The 24,437-nt window shown below is 46.7% G+C and overlaps 1 protein-coding gene across 2 annotated transcripts in view; it reads right to left on the reverse strand.

Annotated features, from left to right (window-relative positions):
• LOC140387047 (contactin-associated protein-like 5) overlaps nt 1-24,437 on the reverse strand; it is a 1,703,123-nt gene that overhangs the window by 46,002 nt on the left and 1,632,684 nt on the right. For both annotated transcript variants that reach the window (XM_072470060.1, XM_072470068.1), the window contains 2 exons: nt 12,640-12,733; nt 309-527 (listed from right to left, as the gene is read on the reverse strand). In XM_072470060.1, the coding sequence (XP_072326161.1) occupies nt 309-527; nt 12,640-12,733 (313 nt within the window). The remainder of the gene's footprint in view (nt 1-308; nt 528-12,639; nt 12,734-24,437) is intronic.

The raw sequence follows: 24,437 nt of genomic DNA on the forward strand, positions 1-24,437 counted from the left end.
GCTTTCTCTGTCCTCAGTGGCAGGACTCTAGATCCACAATAATGAATCTTTCTAAAAGCAACCGTTATATTTGGCCACGAATGCATGATAATAAATATAATGCAGAGCAAAGGGTTGTACCTGACAATTTGAACATATAAAGGAATGTACCATAAAATATACAGCACAGGGAAAGGCCATTTGGTCCAATTTGATTATACTGGCTCCACATAAGCCTCCTCCCATCCTAATCCATCACACCTCTCAGTATAGCAGTCTACTCATGGCCCCGTCACGTGCTTCCCCCAAATATATTAAAACTGAAGTACCTTTGAACGAAAGCGTTGTGGTCATGGCTACTTGTTCAGTCATCATTGAAGAACGGCAGTCAGATTCAATCAAGTCTCCTTTCACAGTCACCGGGGCAGAGCTAAATTGACGGAGCCCCTCCTTTAGTGGAGCGATCCAATTAAACTGCACTGATGAGAGGCAGCCAACGAATCCCCGGACATTAGCATTCGCAATCTCCTGGTCGAGGTGGCCGGTGTCTGCAAGGGAGAAACAACACAAGAAGCAGTCATGGAATATACTTAGCAGGGTTGTGTTTCGTGATCTTGTCTTGCAATGATTCTACAGAACTGCTGGTGACTTAGCCAAAACAATGATTTATTAATGTACACGTGGTCAGGTACGATCAGAATCTTGGGCGAAATTCTCCCCAAACGGCGCGATGTCCGCCGACTGGCGCCCAAAACGGCGCCAATCAGACGGGCATCGCGCCGCCCCAAAGGTGCGGAATGCTCTGCATCTTTGGGGACCGAGCCCCAACATTGAGGGGCTAGGCCGATGCCGGAGGGATTTCCGCCCCACCAGCTGGCGGAAACGGCCTTTGTTGTCCCGCCAGCTGGTGCGGAAATGACATATCGAGGCGGCGCATGCGCGGGAGCGTCAGCGGCCGCTGACAGTTTCCCGCGCATGCGCAGTGGAGGGAGTCTCTTCCGCCTCCGCCACGCCAAGTGTGCCCCCACGGCACAGGCCCGCCCGCGGATCGGTGGGCCCCGATCGCGGACCAGGCCACCGTGGGGGCACCCCCCGGGGCCAGATCGCCCCGCGCCCCCCCAGGACCCCGGAGCCCGCCCACGCCGCCTTATCCCGCCGTTCAAAAGGTGGTTTAATCCACGCCGGCGGGACAGGCAATTTATCGGCGGGACTTCGGCCCATCCGGGCCGGAGAATCCAGCGGGGGGCCCGCCAACCGGCGCGGCCCGATTCCCACCCCTGCCGAATATCCGGTACCGGAGACTTCGGCAACCGGCGGGGGCGGGATTCACGGCAGCCCCTGGCGATTCTCCAACCCGGCGGGGGGTCGGAGAATGACGCCCCTTATGCAGACCAAGTTATCATAGAGTTACATTAGACTCTCCTGGAACAACCCTTATGTACGACTGTCCTCATGTGCGCCTTACAACCTTCTGCCGGTAGCCAGATGTCACCTGACTGATGCCTGACGCCACCTGCTGGTGAGAGGTGACACTGCTACGTACATGTAATATTATCTACAGGCATATCACCCCAAGCAGAGGTTGTTCAACCTGGGGGAAATGAAAAATTGCTTGGCGTTCACTTTTTTTTTAACCCCAGACCAAAGAACAACTCAGCGTTTGTGCGCTTTGACAACAAACCACAATAAGAACAGAATGATCCCTAAACAAGGTTGGTGTTATCACAGGAGTAGATCGTATTATCCACATAATTGTCGTGTTGAGTGTTCTGATGCACAAATGATCCAACACGGCTGTAGATGGTACAACTCTGTTTAATTGTCTTAAACAATAACAACTACTAACTGCTGGCTGAGGGTCGTGCTTCACCAGCTAACCTGTGGACCCAGCCCTATCACTATCTTGGTGAGGCACTCAGTACATGGTCTATGTCTGAGTGGCACGCTGTGAGCTCTGTGCTCTGAGCTATGTCCTGGTAGAATGAGCGGGAACTGTGGTGTTCCCTGTTTTATAGTGCGTGTGCTCTCACTGGTGATTGGCTGCGATGTTGTGTGTCTGTTGGTTGGTCCAATTACCTGTCCATCAGTGTGTGTGTGATTGCACCAGGATCTGTTAATGTGGATATCATGACAACAATAACCATTGTAAGGTTGAAGCAAGAGCTGGATTCCAAATAGCCTTCTCACACTCCATCATTGAAAACTGCCTCTTGGTTTTATCCTGATACTGTTGACATGAAATGGATCAGTTAGACGGATGACTTACCCCGACCTCAATTACTTGATTGTCTATTTTTTTATAAAGTGGGTTAATAATAATAGATTATTGTCACAAGTAGACTGTGAAAAGCCCCTAGTCGCCACGTACCAGCGCCTGTTCGGGGAGGCCGGTACGGGAATTGAACCAACGCTACTGGCATTGTTCTGCATTACAAACCAGCTGTTTAGACCACTGTGCTAAACTAGCCTTGGTTTAGCCTTGGACTATGAACCCATTCTGTCGAGGAACGGATGTGTCGACAATCAGCATAGCTGTGGAACGTTTGCTGCTAAACTAATCTTACTGTTGCCATGAAAAATGTGACTTCATTGAATTTAATCTGCAGTGCATTGCAATATGTCATAGAGGGGTCAATGATATTAAAGGTGTCAAATTTGCTCAAATGCAGATGTCAGTTCATGCCAGTGAAGGGGTTAGGAGTCCAGTTCACATTGGACAAAACACAAGTATTGCACTTTCTAATTCCACGTTGCTTCCCCCGGAGCTCAATCTGCATGGCATAGATACCGCAGGTTGATACCGCAGCCATTTGGCAACAGTGTTTGGGAAACAGTGTGGGCAGGCTTTGCAACCCTCTATCCGGTTTGCCCGGGAATCTCCTAGAATAAACAACGGTTTCCGTGAATTGGGAACGGGCCTTCCGGACTGGGGCATGGACATTCCGGAATGGGGCACAGATCTCCAGAGCACTGCTGTTGAATCTTAACAAAACCTGATGTGGAAAGTCTGCAGAGAAGACGATGGCTTGAACCACAAATGCCATCAAATCCAGTCTATCCCTGACCAGCTATTCCTCTCCTGCACCACTTATTGATTCTAACTTAAAAAAAAACTAAGTTCCTTTCCCAGCATCCCCAAATAAAATATCCAGCGCTGCTGTCAGTATGTTTTTTTATCTTCAATCACTTTTCTCAGCAGTTCATTATCCAACTCAACAATAGTTATTTCACTATGCAAGAGCTTTTTTTCTTTATTAATTCAAGGGATGTGAGCATCTCTGGCTAGGCTAGCATTTATTGCCCATCCCTAGTTGCGCTGGAAAATGTGGTGGTGAGCTGCCTTCTTGAACCACTGCTGTCCCCGAGGTGTAGGTACACCCACAGTGCTGCTAGGAAGGACATTCCAGTACTTTGACCCAGCGACAGTGAAGGAAAGGCGAGGTGTTTCCAAGTCAGATTGTTGAGGACTTGGAGGAGAACCTCCAGGCGATGGTGTTCCCGTGTGCCTGCTGCCCTTGTCCTTCTAGGTGGTAGCAGTCCTGGGTTTGGCAGGGGCTGCTGAAGGAGCCTTGGTGAGCTTAAAGAATTGGAACTGGTAGAGGTCATATGGTGCCTAAGATTGTGGCTGGACCTCAAGCTCAACTCACTCTTAAATGACCAACCCTTATGTTGAGACCATCAATAGTTCTATACTCCCTGCCGCGCAGAAATAATTTACATAGAACATACAGTGCAGAAGGAGGCCATTCGGCCCATCGAGTCTGCACCAATCCACCCAAGCCCCATCCCCGTCACCCAATAACCCCTCCTAACCTTTTTTTTTGGTCACTAAGGGCAATTTATTATGGCCAATCCACCTAACCTGTATGTCATTGGACTGTGGGAGGAAACCGGAGCACCCGGAGGAAACCCACACAGACACGGGGAGCATGTGCAGACTCCGCACAGAAACTGACCCAGCAGGGAGTTGAACCTGGGACCCTGGTGCTGTGAAGCCACAGTGCTAATCACTTGTGCTACCGTGCTGCCAATAATTTATTTCGATCTCCCCTATCTCTTTCCCTTAATATCTTGATAACTTGATTCAAAACACCTCTTCAAATTTTAAATTCCAAGGAATACAATCCTAATTTGTGTAATCTCTCTTTGTAATTTAACTCTTGGAGTATCATTCTGTTGAATCATTCAAGAAACTGGACTCCATCCAGGAAAAAAGCAGCCTGCTTGATCCACCATCCACTGCTCTCAGTAGAGATGGAGGGATATGCCCACAGCCTGAGTTACTTTGTCCAATTCAGATTTTAAAACATTTTTTAGAATGCCCAATTATTTTTTCCAATGAAGGGGCAATTTAGTGTGGCCAATCCACCTACCCTGCACATCTTTTGGTATGTGGGGGTGAGACCCACGCAGGCATGGGGAGAATGTGCAAACTCCACGCAGACAGTGACCCAGGGTCGGGATCAAACCTGGGACCTCAACACTGTGAGGCAACAGTACTAACCACTGCACCACGTGTCATCCCAATTGTCTCATTCAGACTTAACCTCATTAGTGGGAATACACAGGATACCCCGATTCAGCCAGGATGATCCAGTCAAGATCCATTGTCATTCGGGACAAACTTGTTTGACCACCCATCATCCAATAACATAGTCTGATGATCTATATGGAAGGTTAGTTGCACATTAATGGTATAGCTCTGTTCTTTTGTATAAACAGGAGTGGGAAATCAGCCAAGATAATGATAAGAGATTAAAGTCTGGCCAGTCAGGACAGAACCTTTGTTTGAGGGAGTGGGTGAAGCTTCAAGAGAGAGAGAGGAAGAAACATTTTTTGAACAGTTAGAGTAAACGGCTGTGGAAGTCATCCAGAGAGGCCATGAAGGAAGTTGCCCCAGATTACAAACTTTAAAAAAGGGGTCTAAAGGAAATTGACTTGCAGCAGAGAATTGCTTCACAAGTACAAGTATCATCTTCGCCCATCTATGTAAGTGGAAGTAGAGCTGTATGTTTGTTGGATGTGTGGTTTAATGGAAACATAATGTGTTAAGGTTAAGAAACTGCATGTAATCTGTTTGCTGCATTGAAGTAAAAGTTTAAATATTGTTTTATTTTCAGTTGTTTGAATAAAGTTTGTTCATAAAATAACTAAGCCCTGTGTCTTATATTATCATTCCTGGAACAAATCAATCTTTCCACACTGCATTAAAACTTTAAAAAGTTAGGCATCTGGTCCAGCCTCTTAACCTCTGTTGAGAGCTGACCGGGCTCCGTAACAAGGTCAATGAATGCAGGAGTTGCTGGGCAATTGGGACTTGGTGCAAGTTAGGATGCAGGCAGCAGAGTTCTGGACAATCTCAAGTTTATGGAGTGCAGGATGTGGAGGCTGATTGGGAGTGTGTTGAAATAGTCACGTCTATAGGTGACAAAAGCACGGATGAGAGTTTCAGTGGGAGATGAATCTCCGGTGACCAACAGCAGTTAGTTGGCTGGGAATAAAGTCAAGCGAGTGAAGGTGGACAACGTAAAATGTAATTATATGTAAAGGAAGTAAGATTACCTCTTTTACCAATTGGATACATGATCTTATGCAGAATCTTAAACGTGAGAAAATAAAGTACACGACAGGAGGCTTCACTGGTGGATTTTACATAGCTTGGCAACCTTTCCTGGTTTATTTTGAAGAACTACAGCTCTCTACTTTCATACAACTGATGCTAATTAGGACGTATGTATGATATCATGTGAAACTATATTTGTCCAATGATTGTTATTGATTTTCTTATTATGTTTTGCGGGAGGGGTGGGAGAAAGTTCTTTGTTATCATTTTTTCCTTTCCTTTTTCTATTTCTTCCTCCTCTTTCTCTTTTTCTTTCCCTTCTCTTCGCCTTCCAAATGTAAGTTTATGAAATCATTGCGGCCTTGAAAGCTATTTTCCGTACTGTTATTCATTTTGATTGTTGTTAAAGCTTAACGAACATAAATTTAAAATAATCGTGATTTATAATCCTGGTAGAAATACATGTAGACTTGTGACCGTGGTAACTGAGAGTTTGAAGGTTATTTTGAGGAAACATTAAGCTGCCCAAATACTTGGGTATTTTTGTCATGTGTCAGGACAGGCGATATGATTTTGTTTCCATTATTCTACTTCTGAGTGACATGGAAATCTGCAACTTCAACGATAAAAATATCTACTGAAATGATAGATGGGAGAGCATAAGAGGAGCGATCATGCTGTGCCTGCTGAATGTTTCAGATCAGTCATTATTATGTCCTGTTCACCAACACGATCAGCGGCATTTAATGAAAACACAAGCAACACTGAGCTAATGTAGCCCAGGGACTATGCCCTGACAAGGGCCGGGCCAGAATGGTGGTCTGTTCATAACTTAAATGCCGACTGCAAAATCTCTTTGATTAAATGAGCTAGGCTTAAGCGCAAAGCTTTTCATTTGAGAAAGGAAAGTGCAGTCACAGAATTTACATTTTTACGAGGCGATTAGGATTTTTTTTCTGAAGCGAAAGAAGTACCCTCCTGGTCCAGCGAAATCTTGATTTCGAAGCTGATACCCTAGTTTTAAAATTCCTCAAGAGCCTTTCCCCTCCCTATCTCAGCAATATTCTCAAAATCCCAAACTCTCCGTGATCTCTGCCCTCCTCTAATTCTGACCTCTTGTGCCTTCCCAATCAACAATTGGTAGCCATGCCTTCAATTGCCTAGGCCTCAAGCCCTGGAATTAACTGCCTTAACCTTGCCGCTGCTGTAATCCCTTTGCCTCCTTCAAGGCACTTCTTGAAAGCTTCCTCCTCGACCAGATTTTTGGTTATCTGACCTAATATCTATCACCTCATGTGGCCGGATGTTATATATTCCTTTATAAGCTCTTGTGAAACACCTTGGTACATTCCATTAAGTTAAAGGCACGAAAAATATGTAAATGTTGTCTTATTAATGTTGTTTTTTCCATAAAGAAAGCCTCAGCCAATCAGAGTCGACTAGTCAATCAATCAGCATCCTTTTCTCCTGCAGTTTAAGAACATAAGAACTAAGAGCCGTTGTGGGCCATTCAGCCTCTCAAACCCGCCCCTCCATTCAATACGAACATGGCTGATCTCAACTTGGCCTCAACTCCACTTTCCTGCCCATTCTCCAGAACCATTCAACCCATTACTATTTAAAAATCTGTCCATCTCCTCTTTACATTTACTCAATGTACCAGCATCCACTGCACTCTGGGGTGGCGAAGCCACAGATTCATGACCCTTTGAGAGAAGTAGTTTCTCCTCCTCTCGGTTTAGAATCAGCTGGGATGGAGTGTTTGAAATTTGGTATTCCTGCATTTGGCCTGATGAATGTGAGACAAAAAGCTTCAGCAACATACCTGGCTGTTCAGCGATGTTAGATACAAGTTATTTTGATGTGCAAGAGTCCCATAATGCATGTGAAGAACGGTAGCACACTTGGCTAACACTGTGACTTCACAGCGCCAGGTCCCAGGTGGGGGTGGGAGGGGGGGGGGGTGGCGGGGTGGGTGGGGGGTGGGGTGGGGGGGGGGGTATGAGAAGTCCTTGGCGGGTCGGTCCAAGGAAAACCCCAAGGCTTTTTACTCTTATGTGAGAAATAAAAGAATGACCAGGGTGAGGGTAGGGCTGGTCAAGGACAGTAGTGGGAACTTGTGAATGGAATCAGAAGAAATAGGAGAGGCATTGAATGAATACTTTTCTTCAGTGTTCACAAAGGAGAGGGGCCATGTTTTTGAGGATGAGAGTGTGATTCAGGCAGGTAGGCTGGAGGAAGTAGATGTTCTGAGGAAGGATGTATTAGCAATTTTGAAAAACCTGAGGGTCGACAAGTCCCCTGGGCCTGATGGGATATACCCAAGGATTTGTTTTGGGAGGCAAGGGTTGAGATTGCAGAGCCTTTGGCTTTGATCTTTGGGTCCTCGCTGTCCACGGGGATAGTGCCAGAGGACTGGAGAGTGTCAAATGTTGTTCCTCCGTTCAAGAAAGGGAATAGGAATGACCCTGGTAAGTCTAGGCCAGTTAGTCTTACTTTGGTGGTCGGGAAGATAATGGAAAAGGTCCTGAAGGATAGGATTTATGACCATTTGGAAAGATGCAGCTTAATTCGGGATAGTCAACATGGAGACGTGAAGGGTAGGTCTTGCCTCACAAATTTGATTGAATTCTTTGAGGAGGTAACTATGTGTGTAGATGAAGGTAGAGCAGTTGATGTCATATACATGGATTTTAGTAAGGCATTTGAAAAGGTTCCCCATGGTCGGCTCATGAAGAAAGTAAGGAGGTGTGGGATAGAGGGAAATTTGGCCAATTGGATAAGTAACTGGCTATCACATAGAAGACAGAGGATGGTGGTGGATGGAAAATTTTCAGACTGGAGACCAGTTACCAGCGGTGTACCACAGGGATCAGGGCTGGGTCCTCTGCTATTTGTGATTTTTATCAATGACTTGGAGGAGGGGGCTGAAGGGTGGGTCAGTAAATTTGCTGATGACACCAAGATTGGTGGAGTAGTGGATGAGGTGGAGGGCTATTGTAGGCTGCAAAGAGACATTGATAGGATGCAGAGCTGGGCCGAAAAATGGCAGATGGAGTTTAACCCTGATAAGTGCGAGGTGATTCATTTTGGTAGACAAAATTTGAATGTGGATTACAGGGTCAACGGCAGGGTTGTGAGGAGTGTGGAGGAACAGAGAGATCGTGGGGTTCATGTCCACAGGTCTCTGAAGGTTGCCACTCAAGTAGATAGAGCCATGAAGAAGGTTTATAGTGTGTTAGCGTTTATTAACAGGGGGCTTGAGTTTAAGAGCCGCGGGGTTATGCTGCAACTATAGTTGACCCTGGTGAGACCACATTTGGAGTATTGTGTGCAGTTCTGGTCACCTCATTATAGGAAGGATGTGGAAGCATTGGAAAGGGTGCAAAGGAGATTTACAGGATGCTGCCTGGTTTGCAGGATAAGTCTTATGAGGAAAGGTTGAGGGAGCTAGGGCTTTTCTCTTTGGAGCGGAGGAGGATGAGAGGCGACTGAATAGAGGTTTATAAGATAATGAGGGGGATAGATAGAGTGGACGTTCAGAGACTATTTCCTCGGGTGGATGTAGCTGTTACAAGGGGGCATAACTATAAGATTCAGGGTGGGAGATATAGGAGGGATGTCCGAGGTAGGTCTTTACTCAGAGAGTGGTTAGGGTGTGGAATGAACTGCCTGCTGTGATAGTGGAGTCGGACACTTTAAGAACTTTCAAGCAGTTGTTGGATAGGCACATGGAGCACACCAGAATGACAGGGAGTGGGATAGCTTGATCTTGGTTTCGGACAATGCTCGGCACAACATTGAGGGCTGAAGGGCCTGTTCTGTGCTGTACTGTTCTATGTTCTAATTAAAATTGCCTTAACCCTTTGACCCAGGCACATGGCTATAAGATGTCCATTTTCAACTGCCACACTTAAAAACAAATCAAAACCAAGGTACTTTGTGCTTCTACCAGCCAAAAGAGCTAATGGCTTTATTTACTGTATTCATTTATTCTTGGGTTATGAATGTCAGTAGTAAAGCCGGTATTTATTACCCGTGCCTTAATGTAATGAAGCATCTCTTCTTGGAACACACGATGACAGTTACATTGCCATCGTTACCTCAATTAAGCATAAAAATATATTTTTGTAGTATTTGTGTGGGACCATTTAACACATTTTTCAGTGCACTCATTTAATGTAGGTGTTAAATCATTTAAGATTTAAAAAAATAGAGGCATGTGATCCAAATGTGTCACAAGCTTGTAGCTAATAATACAAACAATGATTTCTTGGCTGTAATATCCCTCGACTATTATTGAAATTTAATTGGTAGCACTGTTGCTACAAGAATCATAGAATCATAGAATTCATACAGTGCAGAAGGAGACCATTTGGACCATTGAGGCAGCACCTACTCTCCGAAAGGGCACCCTACCTAGGCCCACTCCCCCGCCCGATCCCCATTACCCTATAACCTCAGCTAACCTGCATATCTTTGGGCACCAAGGGGCAATTTATCATGGCCAATTCACCTAACCTGAACATCTTTGGACTGTGGGAGGAAATCGGAACACCCGGAGGAAACCCACGCAGACACAGGAAAAGCGTGCAAACTCCACAAAGACAGTCACCCATGGCCGGAATTGAGCCCAGGTCTCTGGTGCTGTGAGGCAGGAGTGAAAATCTCTGAGCCAACCTGCCGCTCATCAGGATCTGGTGGGATTGGCCCCCATCTCCAAGCTGTGAGCACACAAACTAGGCTGCCATTTGATCATGGCCAGTCTGCCTATTCCGTTGGGTGTTAAAGGGCCCACAGCAATATTTGGATAAGCAGGGAGGTCTCTGGTGCTGTGGTCACCAAAAGTAGCTGTCATTTGCTCTGTCGAACAGGGGCTGCAATTGTCTGTGTGTGAAGAGCCTTGAGAAGTTGGTAACAAGTGATAAGTTGGCATAGAAATACAAGTTTTTCTTTTTAAAAAGAAATGTGTTTTCATTTAACATTTGTGGAGCTGGTAACACAGTGATCACGTCACTGGACATTAAGGTTCACTTGACTGATTTCTGGCACGAAGGCTTTATCTAATGAAGAAAGGTTGAACAGTTTGGGCCTATACCCATTGAGGGAGGGATATTTGCTGTCTTCATCTGGCCCGGCCCACATGTGATGATGATAATAATGATCTTTATTATTGTCACAAGTAGACTTATATTAACACTGCAATGAAGTTACTGTGAAAATCCCCTAGTCGCCACACTACGGCACCTATTTGTGTACACTGTGGGAGATTCAGGATGTCCAATTCACCTAACAACCATGTCTTTCGTGACTTGTGGGAGGAAACCGGAGCACCCAGAGGAAACCCACGCAGACACGGGGGGAACATGCAAATTCCGCACAGACGATGACCCAAGCCAGGAATCGAACCTGGGATCCTGGCGCTGTGAAGCAACAGTGCTAACCACTGTGCGACAGTGCCGCCAATGTGGTTGAATCTTGGCTCTGAAATGGCCTAGCAAACTACTTATTTTAAAAAAATAAATTAGAGTACCGAATTCATTTTTTCCAATTAAGGGGCAATTTAGTGTGGCCAATCCACCTACCCTGCACATCTTTGGGTTGTGGGGGCAAAACCCACGCAAACATGGGGAGAGAATGTGCAAACTCCAGGGACAGTGACCCAGAGCCAGAATCGAACCTGGGACCTCGGCGCCGTGAGGCTGCAGGGCTAACCCACTGCGCCACCATGCTGCCCTTAGCAAACTACTTATTCATCGCAACTGTAGATGGGCAACAAATGTGAGACTTGCCAGCGACACCCAAATCCCATAAGCAAATTAAAACCATTAAGATTCAACAAATCATGGCTCTTTTTCAGACAGAGATAACTGAGGGACGCTTAATGACCAAAGATGCCAGCGGCAGAAAGCAAAAGATTTATTCTACTCTTTACAATGATCTGCCCACAAAATCCACATTCCCCGTTGGGTCTACCAGCGTGCCGATCCCTGCTTGGGCTGGCCTTTATGTTCAGTTCTAACGAGCCCTGGCTGGGTGGCCTCTGCCCCCTACCTGGGAAGCCCGTACTCCACGAGTCCCACGGGGAGATCGATAATGGTTTCCCTCTGGGCCTCGTGGGGGTTATGACAGGATGATTTGACAAGAGGTGTTTAAAATTGTGATGGGATGCGACATGGTCGACAGAAGCACACCATTTCCAATGGTACAAAGTAAAAATTAAAAGTGCGCAAGCTGAAAGTTTTAACTAATGAAGAATGCACCTGAAACGTTTGCTAATATATTTTTAGATTGTTATCCAACTAAGGTACAACTGAGTTGGGGAATGGGAACTCTTTTAACTTTTCATATCCGAATGTTCCTAGCTAAGCTAAGGTGGAAGTGCTGGATTTTCGATATACGTTCTGGGCAAGCTCATTCCAACCCAATTTTAGCTGACCACCTGCTCCCCGCACTAACTCATAATCCCATTTTCCACATTGCTGGAGATAAACCCAATAAAACCAAGTCGCTCGGAGCTCATAATAAAGCAGACTCACTGGGGAATACGCGGTGCCAGCTAAAACTTACTTCATTCTGACCCTTGAACACCCCATCAGTTAGAGAAAACAGCTATTTCCCCTTTCCTGACAGTTTTGAAATGTGAGGCTGAAGGCAAAATGCAATTACTGAATCCGTGATCCCAGCCATGTCCTCCTCACCTGCTCATTTCAAGAACTTACAAACGTACGAATTAGGAGCAAGGGTAGGCCACTCGGCCCCTCGAGCCTGCTCTGCCATTTTATAGGATCATGGCTGATCTGATTGTAACCTCAACCCCATATTCCTGCCTACCCTCAGTAACCTTCCACCCCCTTGCTTATCAGGACCGCATCTGTCTCTGCCTTAAAATTGTTCAAAGACTCCGCTTCCACCACCTTTTGAGGAAGAGAGTTCCAAAGATTCACAAACCCAAAATGTTGCCTCCCCTCTATTCTAACTGGGCAATCCTTAATTTTAGAAGCGATTTAATTGCGATTAAATGTGAATATTAAAAACTCACATTGGCACATATATTTTGCTGGATATGTTGTCAAAACCAATGTAATGTTGCTTACCTACTATCTTGCCCAAGACAAGAGACTTGAGGCCATTAAATGCTGTGTCTGAAACAGATGACAGTTTGTAGTTCATGGTATGGAAATGGTCAATCTGTAAAATATTAATAATAATCTTTATTAGCAATCTTTATTATTGACACAAGTAGGCTTACATTAACACTGCGATGGAGTTACTGTGAAAATCCCTTAGTCGCCACATTCCGGCGCCTGTTCGGGTACACAGAGGGAGAATTCAGAATGTCCAATTCACCTAACAAGCACGTCTTTCAGGACTTGTGGGAGGAAACCGGAGCACCCGGAGGAAACCCACGCGGACACAGGGAGAACATGCAGACTCCGCACAGACAGTAGCCCAAGGTGGGAATCGAACCCAGGTTCCTACCGCTGTGAAGAAACAGTGCTAACCACTGTGCCACCATGCTGCCCATTATTTCTGTCAGTGAGGACTGTCGCTGACGTCTCATGAAGGAGTCAGAGGATGTTGATGAATTTCTCTGGACAGCCAGCCTTTGACAGGGTCTACCACTGCAATTCGTGATGGACTGAGTCAAAAGCCTTGGTTAGATCAATGTCGAGTGCTTGATGTTGCTCCTGGCATTTCTCTTGATGTTGCCGAGCAGTGAAAATCATGTCCACTCTACCATGGCCAGAACTCATTACATTCAATCATTTAATGGTGCACTGATAAAAGCAGTGTTCATTAATACATTGATGACGTTTTTTTGTAAGAGAAAGGATAAATGCTCATTTTCTTCACTGCATTATTCACAATGGCAAATGGCCAAAGTAAAAAAAAATGTGCAAAAGTTATTTTAGGGATTAATTGAACAGAGCTAGTACATTAACTTGCAGATAATTAATCATCTTTTTTATCACCTCCCCCATTTAAGTGAACATTTAGAGAACTGGTTAGACTAATACATCATCATGAGAAATTGAATTTCTTGTATCAGAGACATGTTGGGGAGTTACCATTAATAATTCATAATGGACTTTTAGCTGTTTGCCTGTTGTCAGTTCAGTTGTGACAGCTTGGATCTTGTAGATGCCTCAAAAGACTGAACTGCAAAAGTGATTCCAGAGTACCAGCAATTAAACTATTCTTTCCTTCCTCAGCAAAACAAGACAGACAAGTAAGGACCAAAGGTTTGATGAATTATTGAGTCGCTTTTATCCCCGGTGTATGGCAGGCTTCCGGCCCAACATCGGTACCAGGCCAGTTTGTAATCAGAACATTGCATTCCGCGTCCCGGAGGATTGTTTTCATCAGTGGGACACATTGAACCAGCATAATTAGTACAGAACCTGATCAAATTCATCATCCCTTTCAGTTAAGATGCCTGGACTTGATTCTGGAAGCTATTTCTTCATAGCTGTTCCATAATTATTTGGTGTGGAATGTTTTTAAATATCCAGATGTTCACTTCCATCATCATTTTATTTTATTTTGAATGCCTCTGATTCCATCTTATTTGAGCCCTGTATTTAAGTGAGGTGTCTGGATATCTACTAAAAGTAAAGCCAAAGTCTGATTTTCGACCTGCTATGGAAACATAGAAAATACCAGCAGATGTAGATCATTCAGCCCCGTGGTGTTCTTTGTGGTTCTGAACGAGGATGGTTGGCGTAGTGGTCACAAAGACCACACCTAGCTTTTGTATTAAATAAAACTAAAGATTTATTTACACTACTTAATTGAATTTGACCTCTTACTTCTATATCATAAACAATTGACTAATAAATATACAATCTACACCCATCTACTACTAACCTCTACGCTAATGCAATAACTATGTTCTGCTCTCACTCACACTAGCTTTCCTCCAGTCTTTCTCCTAGCCTACTCCTCAACACTCTCCCAGAAGGCTGAGCATCGATGCTTTAGAAAGTTCTGCATCTTGCTCCCTCTAATGGTTGATTCGGACATAACATCAACCCTTACAGTTCTGTACATTTCTCATGATGCCAGAAGTTCATTGGGCCTGCTCTGTCATTTAACATGATCATGGCTGATCCTCTACCTCAACGTCGCATCCCCACACTCTCCCTAAACCCCTTGACACGTTTTGAGTCTGAAAATCTATTTCCTTCTTAAATATATTCAGTGACTTGGCCTCCTGTATTGGTTCAGCACTCTGAGTGAAGGAGTTTCTCCTCATCTCAGTCCTAAATGGCCTACTGCATATCATAGAATTATCATAGAATTTACAGTGCAGAAGGAGGCCATTCGGCCCATCGAGTCTGCACTGGCTCTTGGAAAGAGCACCCTACCCAAGGTCAACACCTCCACCCTATCCCCATAACCCAGTAACCCCACCCAACATTAAGGGCAATTTTGGACACTAAGGGCAATTTGTCATGGCCAATCCACCTAACCTGCACATCTTTGGACTGTGGGAGGAAACCGGAGCACCCGGAGGAAACCCACGCACACACGGGGAGGATGTGCAGACTCCGCACAGACAGTGACCCAAGCCGGAATCGAACCTTGGACCCTGGAGCTGTGAAGCAATTGTGCTATCCACAATGCTACCATGCTGCTCTGAGACTGTGAGCTCTTGTTCTTGACCTCCGCCAGCAGAAACAACACCTCTGCATCCAGTCTGTCCAGCCCTGTCAGAATGTTATACATTTCAATGTGATCCCCTCTCATTCTTCTAAACTCCAGCAAATATAGTACGAAGTCTTACAACACCAGGTTAAAGTCCAACAGGTTTGTTTCGATGTCACTAGCTTTCGGAGCGCTGCTCCTTCCTCAGGTGAATGAAGAGGTCTGTTCCAGAAACACATATATAGACAAATTCAAAGATGCCAAACAATGCTAGGAATGCGACCATTAGCAGGTGATTAAATCTTTACAGATCCAGAGATGGGGTAACCCCAGGTTAAAGAGGTGTGAATTGTACCAAGCCAGGACAGTTGGTAGGATTTCGCAGGCCAGATGGTGGGGGATGAATGTACTGCGACATGAATCCCAGGTCCCGGTTGAGGCCGCACTCATGTGTGCGGAACTTGGCTATAAGTTTCTGCTCGGCGATTCTGCGTTGTCGCGGGTCCTGAAGGCCGCCTTGGAGAACGCTTACCCGGAGATCAGAGGCTGAATGCCCTTGACTGCTGAAGTGTTCCCCGACTGGGAGGGAACATTCCTGCCTGGTGATTGTTGCGCGATGTCCGTTCATTCGATGTCGCAGCGTCTGCATGGTCTCGCCAATGTACCATGCTTCGGGACATCCTTTCCTGCAGCGTATGAGGTAGACAACGTTGGCCGAGTCGCACGAGTATGTACCACGTACCTGGTGGGTGGTGTTCTCACGTGTAATAGTGGTATCCATGTCGATGATCTGGCACGTCTTGCAGAGATTGCCATGACAGGGTTGTGTGGTGTCGAGGTCACTGTTCTGAAGACTGGGTAGTTTGCTGCAAACAATGGTTCGTTTGAGGTTGCGCGGTTGTTTGAAGGCAAGTAGTGGGGGTGTGGGGATGACCTTGGCAAGATGTTCATCGTCATCAATGACGTGTTGAAGGCTGTGAAGAAGATGACATAGTTTCTCCGCTCCGGGGAAGTACTGGACGACGAAGGGTATTCTGTCGGATGTGTCCCATGTTTGTCTTCTGAGGAGGTCGGTCCGGTTTTTCGCTGTGGCGCGTTGGAACTGTCGATCGATGAGTCGAGTGCCATATCCCGTTCGTACGAGGGCATCTTTCAACGTCTGTAGATGTCTGTTACGCTCCTCCTCGTCTGAGCAGATCCTGTGTATACGGAGCGCTTGTCCATAGGGGATGGCTTCTTTAATGTGTTTAGGGTGGAAGCTGGAGAAGTGGAGCATCATGAGGTTATCCGTGGGTTTGCGGTAAAGCGAAGTGCTGAGGTGACCGTCCTTGATGGAGACGAGTGTGTCCAAGAATGCAACTGATTTTGGAGAGTGTGTCTGATGGTTGGATGGAACTTATTAATGTCATCGTGTAGTCGTTTCTGTGATTCTTCGCCGTGGGTCCAAAGGAAAAAAATGTCATCGATGTATCTGGTGTATAACATCGGTTGAAGGTCCTGTGCGGTGAGTGGGTCCTGTTCAAACTTGTGCATGAAGATGTTGGCGTATTGGGGTGCGAATTTGGTCCCCATGGCTGTTCCGTGCGTCTGGATGAAGAACTTGTTGTCGAAGGTGAAGGCGTTGTGGTCCAGAATGAAGCGGATGAGTTGCAGAATTGCGTCTGGAGATTGGCAGTTGTCGGTGTTGAGTACTGAGGCTGTTGCAGCAATGCCGTCGTCATGGGGGATGCTGGTGTAGAGTGCCGAGACGTCCATTGTGACGAGGAATGTACCTGGTTCAACTGGTCCATGGGTGCTGAGTTTCTGTAGGAAGTCCGTCGTGTCGCGACAGAAGCTGGGTGTACCTTGTACGATGGGTTTCAAGATGCCCTCGATGTAGCCAGAGAGGTTCTCACACAGGGTCCCATTGCCTGAAACGATAGGGCGGCCTGGTGTGTTGGCCTTATGTATTTTCGGGAGGCAGTAGAGATCTCCAATGCGAGGAGTACGTGGGATGAGAGCACGTAGGGTGCTCTGAAGATCTGGATCCAAGGTCTTGATCAGTCTGTTAAGTTGGCGGATGTGTTCCTTGGTCGGATCTGCGGGTAACTGTCTGTAGTGTTCTTGGTTGTTCAGTTGTCGGTATACTTCTTTGCAGTAGTCCATTCTGTTCAGTATGACAGTGGCCCCTCCTTTGTCTGCTGGTTTGATGACGATGCTGAGGTTGGTCTTGAGAGCGCGGATGGCATTGCGTTGTGCTTGGGTGACGTTCGGGGCTGTCTTGTGAATGCGACTGATGAATCTGGCATTGACGCGACTCCTGACGGCTTGAGCATACATGTCGAGTCTAAGGCAGCGGCCTTCCGAAGGGGTCCAATTCGACTCTTTCCTCTTCGGTTGCCGCACCGCAGATCTCTCGGTCTGCTGTTCCGGTTCATTGGTAGTCTGCTTGGGTTCGCTGTTGGCCTCTTGAGGTCTGTGGAAGAATTCCTGGAGCCTCATTCGCGTGATGAATTCCTCCGTGTCTGCCGCGAGACTGATGGGGTCCATTTTGGTGGTGGTGCAGAAATTAAGCCCTCTGCTGAGGACTTCGATTTCGTCTGGTTGAAGGGTGTAGTCTGACAAGTTGACAATAGATTTCCCTGTATTGTTTTCTACTGTGACACCGGGTGTGGCTTGGTTGCTGCCGGTGGTGATGCCGAGTTTCTCAAGCTTGCTGTTCTTAGTATGCATATAGGTGGGCATATAGTATGCACAAAGGTGGGGCCACTGTCATACTGAACAGAACGGACTACTGCAAAGAAGTATACCGACAACTGAACAACCAAGAACACTACAGACAGTTACCCGCAGATCCGACCAAGGAACACATCCGCCAACTTAACAGACTGATCAAGACCTTGGATCCAGATCTTCAGAGCACCCTACGTGCTCTCATCCCACGTACTCCCCGCATTGGAGATCTCTACTGCCTCCCGAAAATACATAAGGCCAACACACCAGGCCGCCCTATCGTTTCAGGCAATGGGACCCTGTGTGAGAACCTCTCTGGCTACATCGAGGGCATCTTGAAACCCATCGTACAAGGTACACCCAGCTTCTGTCGCGACACGACGGACTTCCTACAGAAACTCAGCACCCATGGACCAGTTGAACCAGGAACATTCCTCGTCACAATGGACGTCTCGGCACTCTACACCAGCATCCCCCATGATGACGGCATTGCTGCAACAGCCTCAGTACTCAACACCGACAACTGCCAATCTCCAGACGCAATTCTGCAACTCATCCGCTTCATTCTGGACCACAACGTCTTCACCTTCGACAACAAGTTCTTCATCCAGACGCACGGAACAGCCATGGGGACCAAATTCGCACCCCAATACGCCAACATCTTCATGCACAAGTTTGAACAGGACCTACTCACCGCACAGGACCTTCAACCGATGTTATACACCAGATACATCGATGACATTTTTTTCCTTTGGACCCACGGTGAAGAATCACAGAAACGACTACACGATGACATTAACAAGTTCCATCCAACCATCAGACACACCATGGACTACTCTCCAAAATCAGTTGCATTCTTGGACACACTCGTCTCCATCAAGGACGGTCACCTCAGCACTTTGCTTTACCGCAAACCCACGGATAACCTCACGATGCTCCACTTCTCCAGCTTCCACCCTAAACACATTAAAGAAGCCATCCCCTATGGACAAGCGCTCCGTATACACAGGATCTGCTCAGACGAGGAGGAGCGTAACAGACACCTACAGACGTTGAAAGATGCCCTCGTACGAACGGGATATGGCACTCGACTCATCGATCGACAGTTCCAACGCGCCACAGCGAAAAACCGGACCGACCTCCTCAGAAGACAAACATGGGACACATCCGACAGAATACCCTTCGTCGTCCAGTACTTCCCCGGAGCGGAGAAACTATGTCATCTTCTTCACAGCCTTCAACAGGTCATTGATGACGATGAACATCTTGCCAAGGTCATCCCCACACCCCCACTACTTGCCTTCAAACAACCGCGCAACCTCAAACAAACCATTGTTTGCAGCAAACTACCCAGTCTTCAGAACAGTGACCACGACACCACACAACCCTGTCATGGCAATCTCTGCAAGACGTGCCAGATCATCGCCATGGATACCACTATTACACGTGAGAACACCACCCACCAGGTACGCGGTACATACTCGTGCGACTCGGCCAACGTTGTCTACCTCATACGCTGCAGGAAAGGATGTCCCGAAGCATGGTACATTGGCGAGACCATGCAGACGCTGCGACATCGAATGAACGGACATCGCGCAACAATCACCAGGCAGGAATGTTCCCTTCCAGTCGGGGAACACTTCAGCAGTCAAGGGCATTCAGCCTCTGATCTCCGGGTAAGCGTTCTCCAAGGCGGCCTTCAGGACCCGCGACAACGCAGAATCGCCGAGCAGAAACTTATAGCCAAGTTCCGCACACATGAGTGCGGCCTCAACCGGGACCTGGGATTCATGTCGCATTACATTCATCCCCCACCATCTGGCCTGCGAAATCCTACCAACTGTCCTGGCTTGGTACAATTCACACCTCTTTAACCTGGGGTTACCCCATCTCTGGATCTGTTAAGATTTAATCACCTGCTAATGGTCACATTCCAAGCATTGTTTGGCATCTTTGAATTTGTCTATATATGTGTTTCTGGAACAGACCTCTTCATTCACCTGAGGAAGGAGCAGCACTCCGAAAGCTAGTGACATCGAAACAAACCTGTTGGACTTTAACCTGGTGTTGTAAGACTTCGTACTGTGCTCACCCCAGTCCAACGCCGGCATCTCCACATCCAGCAAATATAGGCTCAGTTGTCCCAATCTCTCCTCAAATGACAATCCTGCTATCTCAGGAATCAATCTGGTGAACCTTTGCCACACTCCCTTTATTGAAAGCATATCCTTTTTTACGTAAGGAGACAAAATTGTACACACTACTCCAGGTGCAGTCTCACCAAGGCCCTGCGCAGCTGCAGAAAGACATCTTGCTCTTGTACTCAAGTCTCATTGAAATGGAGGCCAACATATAATTTGCCTTCCTAACTGCTTGCTCCAAGTCCACTGCTTCCATGTCCTTCTCTGCCTCCGACGCAAAAATTGAGGATGAAATGAAGAGTCTACAGAGGGTTGTGGACTGGTTAGACGAATGGGCAGAAATGTGGCAGATGGAACATAATGAGGAAAATGTGAAGCTATGCACTTTGGTAGGAAGAATAAAGGAGCTGAGTATTATTTAAATGGAGAAAGACTGCAGAAAACTGCAGTGTCGAGGGATTTGGAGGCCCTTGTGCATAATACACAAAAAAGACGAGCATGCAAGTTCAGCAAGTAACAGGGAAGGCAAATAAAATGTTGGCCTTTATTTCAAAGGGAATGGAGTATAAAAATAGCAAAGTCTTGCTACAACTATACAAGGCACTAGTTGGACCACACCTAGAATACTGTGAACAGGTCTGATCCCCTTGTCTAAATACTGCCATTGGAGGAAATCCAGAGAAGGTTCACTAGGTTGAACCTGGGTGTGGATGGACTTTCTTATGAGCAAATGAAAATGAATGAAATTGAAAATCGCTCATTGTCACAAGTAGGTTTTCAAATAAAGTTACTGTGAAAAGCCCCTAGTCGCCACATTCCGGCACCCGTTGGGGGAGTCCGTTACGGGAATTGAACCCGCGCTGCAGGCCTTGTTCTGTTTTGCAAGCCATCTGTTTAGCCCACTGTGTTAAACCAGCCCCATGTTATGAGGAGAGGTCAAATAGGTTGGGCCTGCAATCACTGGAGTTTAGAAGAATGTGATGTGACCTTTTTGAGACATATGGAACTCTCAGTGGGCTTGACAGGGGAGCTGCTGAGAGATTGTTTACCCTTGTAGGAAAGTCGAGGTCCAAAGGGTATATCCGGGGCCTGTCGGATTTCTTGCTGCGCCAGCATCACTATCCTACGGGCCTTTGCACCAACTGTAATGGAGTGTCAGCCTAGATTATTGTGCTCAAGTGGACCATGAACCCACAAAATTCTTTAGATTTTAGATTATTGATGCGTGTCTCGAGGTACAGTGAAAAGTATTGTTCTGCGTACAGTCCAGGCAGATCGCTCCTGACATGAAAACATAGAACATAAGATAAATACATGATAATAATAACAATAATAAATGTTAGAAGTCGGCTTACATTAACATTGCAATGAAGTTACTGTGAAAGCCCCTGGTTGCCACATTCTGGCACCTGTTTGGGTACACAGAGGGAGAATTCAGAATGTCCAATTCACCTAACAAGCACGTCTTTCTGGACTTTGTTGGAGGAAACCGGAGCACCCGGAGGTAACCCACACAGACACGGGGAGAACACGGAGACTGCGCACAGACAGTGACGAAGCTGGGAATCGTAGCTGGGACCCTGGCGCTTTGAAGCAAGAGTGCTAACCACTGTGTTACCATGATACATAATGAAAATACTTAAACATATACAGCAGGTGAAGTATACGGTATATTGTGCTGATATAGTGCGAGTGCTTCTTACTCTGAGCTCCTAGTTCTGCGAACTGAGCCACTGCTAGTAAATTTTGTTTTATTCCTCAACAACCTGTTTCATGGACCCAATATCCAAGGGCTGAATTCTTCGGTCGCTGACGCCGAAATCGCGTTCTGCGATCAGCCGGAAAATTACAGTTCCCGACCAGAATGGGGGCGGTGTCACTTTTGCGATGCTCTGCTCCCTCCAAAGTGCCGCGCGACGTATAGACGCCCTCCGGACATTGCCTGAGGACCGCCCCGATGCTCCGTCCACGACCGGACGAGTTCCCGACGGCGTCGGTCGCATGTGGTCTCCTCCGTCAGGAACTCGGTTTGGCGGCTGAGGACTCAGTCCAGCGGCGCCACAGTCGGGGGAGGACCGATCCGCGGGCAGGGGGGACTGTGTCAGGGGCTGGGGGCACTTTGGGGGGTTGTCCAGGGCGCGCAAGCCGGCCAAAGGAGGGGCTATTTTGCGGATCGGGTCAGCGAGCAGCCGGCGCCATGTAGAACGGCGCGGCCGCTGCCGTGGGCATGCCTGGCCACGGACCCGGCAATTCTCTGGGCCGCATCGGCAGCTAGAGCCGGGTGCTCTGTGCTGCCTTGATACTAGCCCCCGGCCAAACGGAGGATTGGTGGCCGTTTGTGGCATTTGCTGTCATAAAATGCCACCCTTCCGACGCTGGCGTGGGGACATAGCCCCACATCTTTTTCAAAAAGAATCCAGCCATCCATCAATTTAGAATAAGTTGACTGGGAACGGCAGGTGCCACAGCATTCAATTTAAAAATAAAATATGTTCAGTTAGTGGTCCGGTAGAGCCCAGGAAGAAATGTAATGCATTTAACAAATGCAAAACAGAGCCAAATACTGATGAGTCCATGTGTATTACCACTGCTGCTTATAAAAACTCATTAAATATCTTATTAAGTTCTGTATGGATTTTTAAATTTGTACATTCTCTTGGGCAATAGTCATGTATGTCTGTTATCTGTCCGATATCACTGGCATGAGCCGTCGCTCAGTGATAGCAATCTCACTGAATCTCACTACAAAGATTTGTAGATACAATCAACGCTGACAATCCAGTTCAGGTTTATCCCAAACTGACCTATTTGAACCAAGCTAATTGAAATTAGGAATGCAAGATCGATGTAATAAAAAGACATAATTAAAGAATAATAAGCTTTGTAATGATAATAATCGCTTATTGTCACAAGTAGGCTTCAATGAAGTTACTGTGAAAAGCCCCCAGTTGCCACATTCCAGCGGCTGTTCAGCGAGGCTGGTACGGGAGTGGCAGGCAGTGACTAGTTGTGTACAGCAGGATTCAGTGCTGGGACCCCAGCTGTTCACAATATATATTAATGATTCGGACGAAGGAATTGCATGCAGTGTCTCCAAGTTTGCAAGCAACACTTAGCTGGGTGGCAGTGTGTGCTGTGAGGAGAATGCAAAGAGGCTGCAGGGTGACATGGACAGGCTGGCTGAGTGGGCAAATACTTGGCAAATGCAATATAATGTGGATAAATGTGAGGTTATTCACTTTGGTGGCAAAAACAGGAAGACAGATTATTATCTGAATGCTACCAGTTAGGAAAAGGGGAAGTGCAACAAGACCTGGGTGCCATGGTGGAACAGTCGATGAAGGTTGGCATGCAGGTACAGCAGGCAGTGAGGAAAGCTAATGGCATGCTGGCCTTCATAGTGAGAGGATTTGTGAATAGGAGTAGGGATGTCTTGCTGCAGTTATACAGGCCTTGGTCTACTAGTTTGAGGAAGGACATATTTGCGATTGAAGGTGCCCAACGAAGGTTCACCAGACTAATTCCCGGGATGGCACGACTGACATATGAAGAAAGACTGGATCGACTGGGCTTGTACTCACTGGAGTTTAGAATAATGAGAGGGGATCTCTTCGAAACACACAAAACACTGATGGGACTGGACAGACTAGATGCGGGAAGAATGTTCCCGAAGTTGGGGACATCCAGAACTAGTGGTCACAGCCAAAGAATAAAGGATAAGCCATTCAGCACTGAGATGAGGAAGAACTTCTTCTCTCAGAACATAGAACATAGAAAATACAGCACAGAACAGGCCCTTCGGCCCACGATGTTGGGCCGAACCTTTGTCCTAGATTAATCATAGATTATCATTTAATTTACAGTGCAGAAGGAGGCCATTCGGCCCTTTGAGTCTGCACCGGCTCTTGGAAAGAGCACCCTACCCAAACTCAACACCTTCACCCAACACCAAGGGCAATTTGGACATTAAGGGCAATTTATCATTGGCCAATTCACCTAACCCGCACATCTTTGGACTGTGGGAGGAAACCGGAGCACCCGGAGGAAACCCACGCAGACACGGGGAGGACGTGCAGACTCCGCACAGACAGTGACCCAAGCCGGAATCGAACCTGGGACCCTGGAGCTGTGAAGCAATTGTGCTATCCACAATGCTACCGTGCTGCCCTTGAGAACAAATAAATCTACACTATATCATTTTACTGTAATCCATGTACCTATCCAATAGCTGCTTGAAGGTCCCTAATGTTTCCGACTCAACTACTTCCACAGGCAGTGCATTCCATGCCCCCACTACTCTCTGGGTAAAGAACCTACCTCTGATATCCCTCCTATATCTTCCACCTTTCACTTTAAATTTATGTCTCCTTGTAATGGTTTGTTCCACCCGG

This window comes from Scyliorhinus torazame, chromosome 2, assembly GCF_047496885.1.
Source record: "Scyliorhinus torazame isolate Kashiwa2021f chromosome 2, sScyTor2.1, whole genome shotgun sequence".
Classification (NCBI taxonomy): domain Eukaryota; kingdom Metazoa; phylum Chordata; class Chondrichthyes; order Carcharhiniformes; family Scyliorhinidae; genus Scyliorhinus; species Scyliorhinus torazame.